This window comes from Penaeus monodon, chromosome 20 (genome assembly GCF_015228065.2).
Source record: "Penaeus monodon isolate SGIC_2016 chromosome 20, NSTDA_Pmon_1, whole genome shotgun sequence".
NCBI classification, from domain to species: Eukaryota; Metazoa; Arthropoda; class Malacostraca; order Decapoda; family Penaeidae; genus Penaeus; species Penaeus monodon.
This window is the reverse complement of record NC_051405.1, coordinates 12,690,419-12,690,957: the sequence shown is the minus strand read 5'-3', so window position 1 is coordinate 12,690,957 and position 539 is coordinate 12,690,419. Positions and strand designations below refer to the sequence as shown.

The 539-nt window shown below is 29.1% G+C and overlaps 1 protein-coding gene across 1 annotated transcript in view; it reads right to left on the bottom strand.

The window, feature by feature from the left end:
* Positions 1-155: 155 nt before the first annotated feature.
* The window catches only part of LOC119585918 (M-phase phosphoprotein 8-like), a 1,319-nt gene continuing 935 nt past the window's right edge, over positions 156-539 (bottom strand). Inside the window, exons 2-3 of the mRNA XM_037934639.1 lie at positions 331-480; positions 156-272 (exon numbers count right to left, since the gene is read on the bottom strand). Of these exons, the coding sequence (XP_037790567.1) occupies positions 156-272; positions 331-480 (267 nt within the window). The remainder of the gene's footprint in view (positions 273-330; positions 481-539) is intronic.

Below are 539 nucleotides of genomic sequence, written 5' to 3'. Positions count from 1 at the left end.
CGGTATTTTTTAGAATCTATAATATATTCATATATTTGTCATCATGGAAAGTAATATATTATTAAGAGACTGAATACATATAAATAAGTTCTATTTCATATTGATAATAGCTTCATTCAACATAAATTTTAAAAAATACAGGAAAGTACAAATTATCAGACAGTTTTTTGTAACTTAATCCTGAGAACCTTAGTCGATTCACAATATGGTGATAATGAAATGAAAATTGGTCCTCGAAGGGTTTGAGGTTGACACTTATGCTCTAAATGCTTCTACAACAATTTATGAAGAAAGTAAAACCTACAGATTCTATAAATTTTAAATACTTACATCCTCTTTCATCTTTTCATACTTCTCATGGAAGTCACGCAGAACACCACCACAATCTTCTTCAAAATGTTCTGGAGGCTCCCACGTATCATCAATTGGTTTATAATACTTCCACCGCACCCGATATTCTACTCTCTCTTGTCCTTTATCCTATTAAAGGAATTTCAATTAAAAAAATTATTCTAGTTTATTTCAATAAATTATTGCAT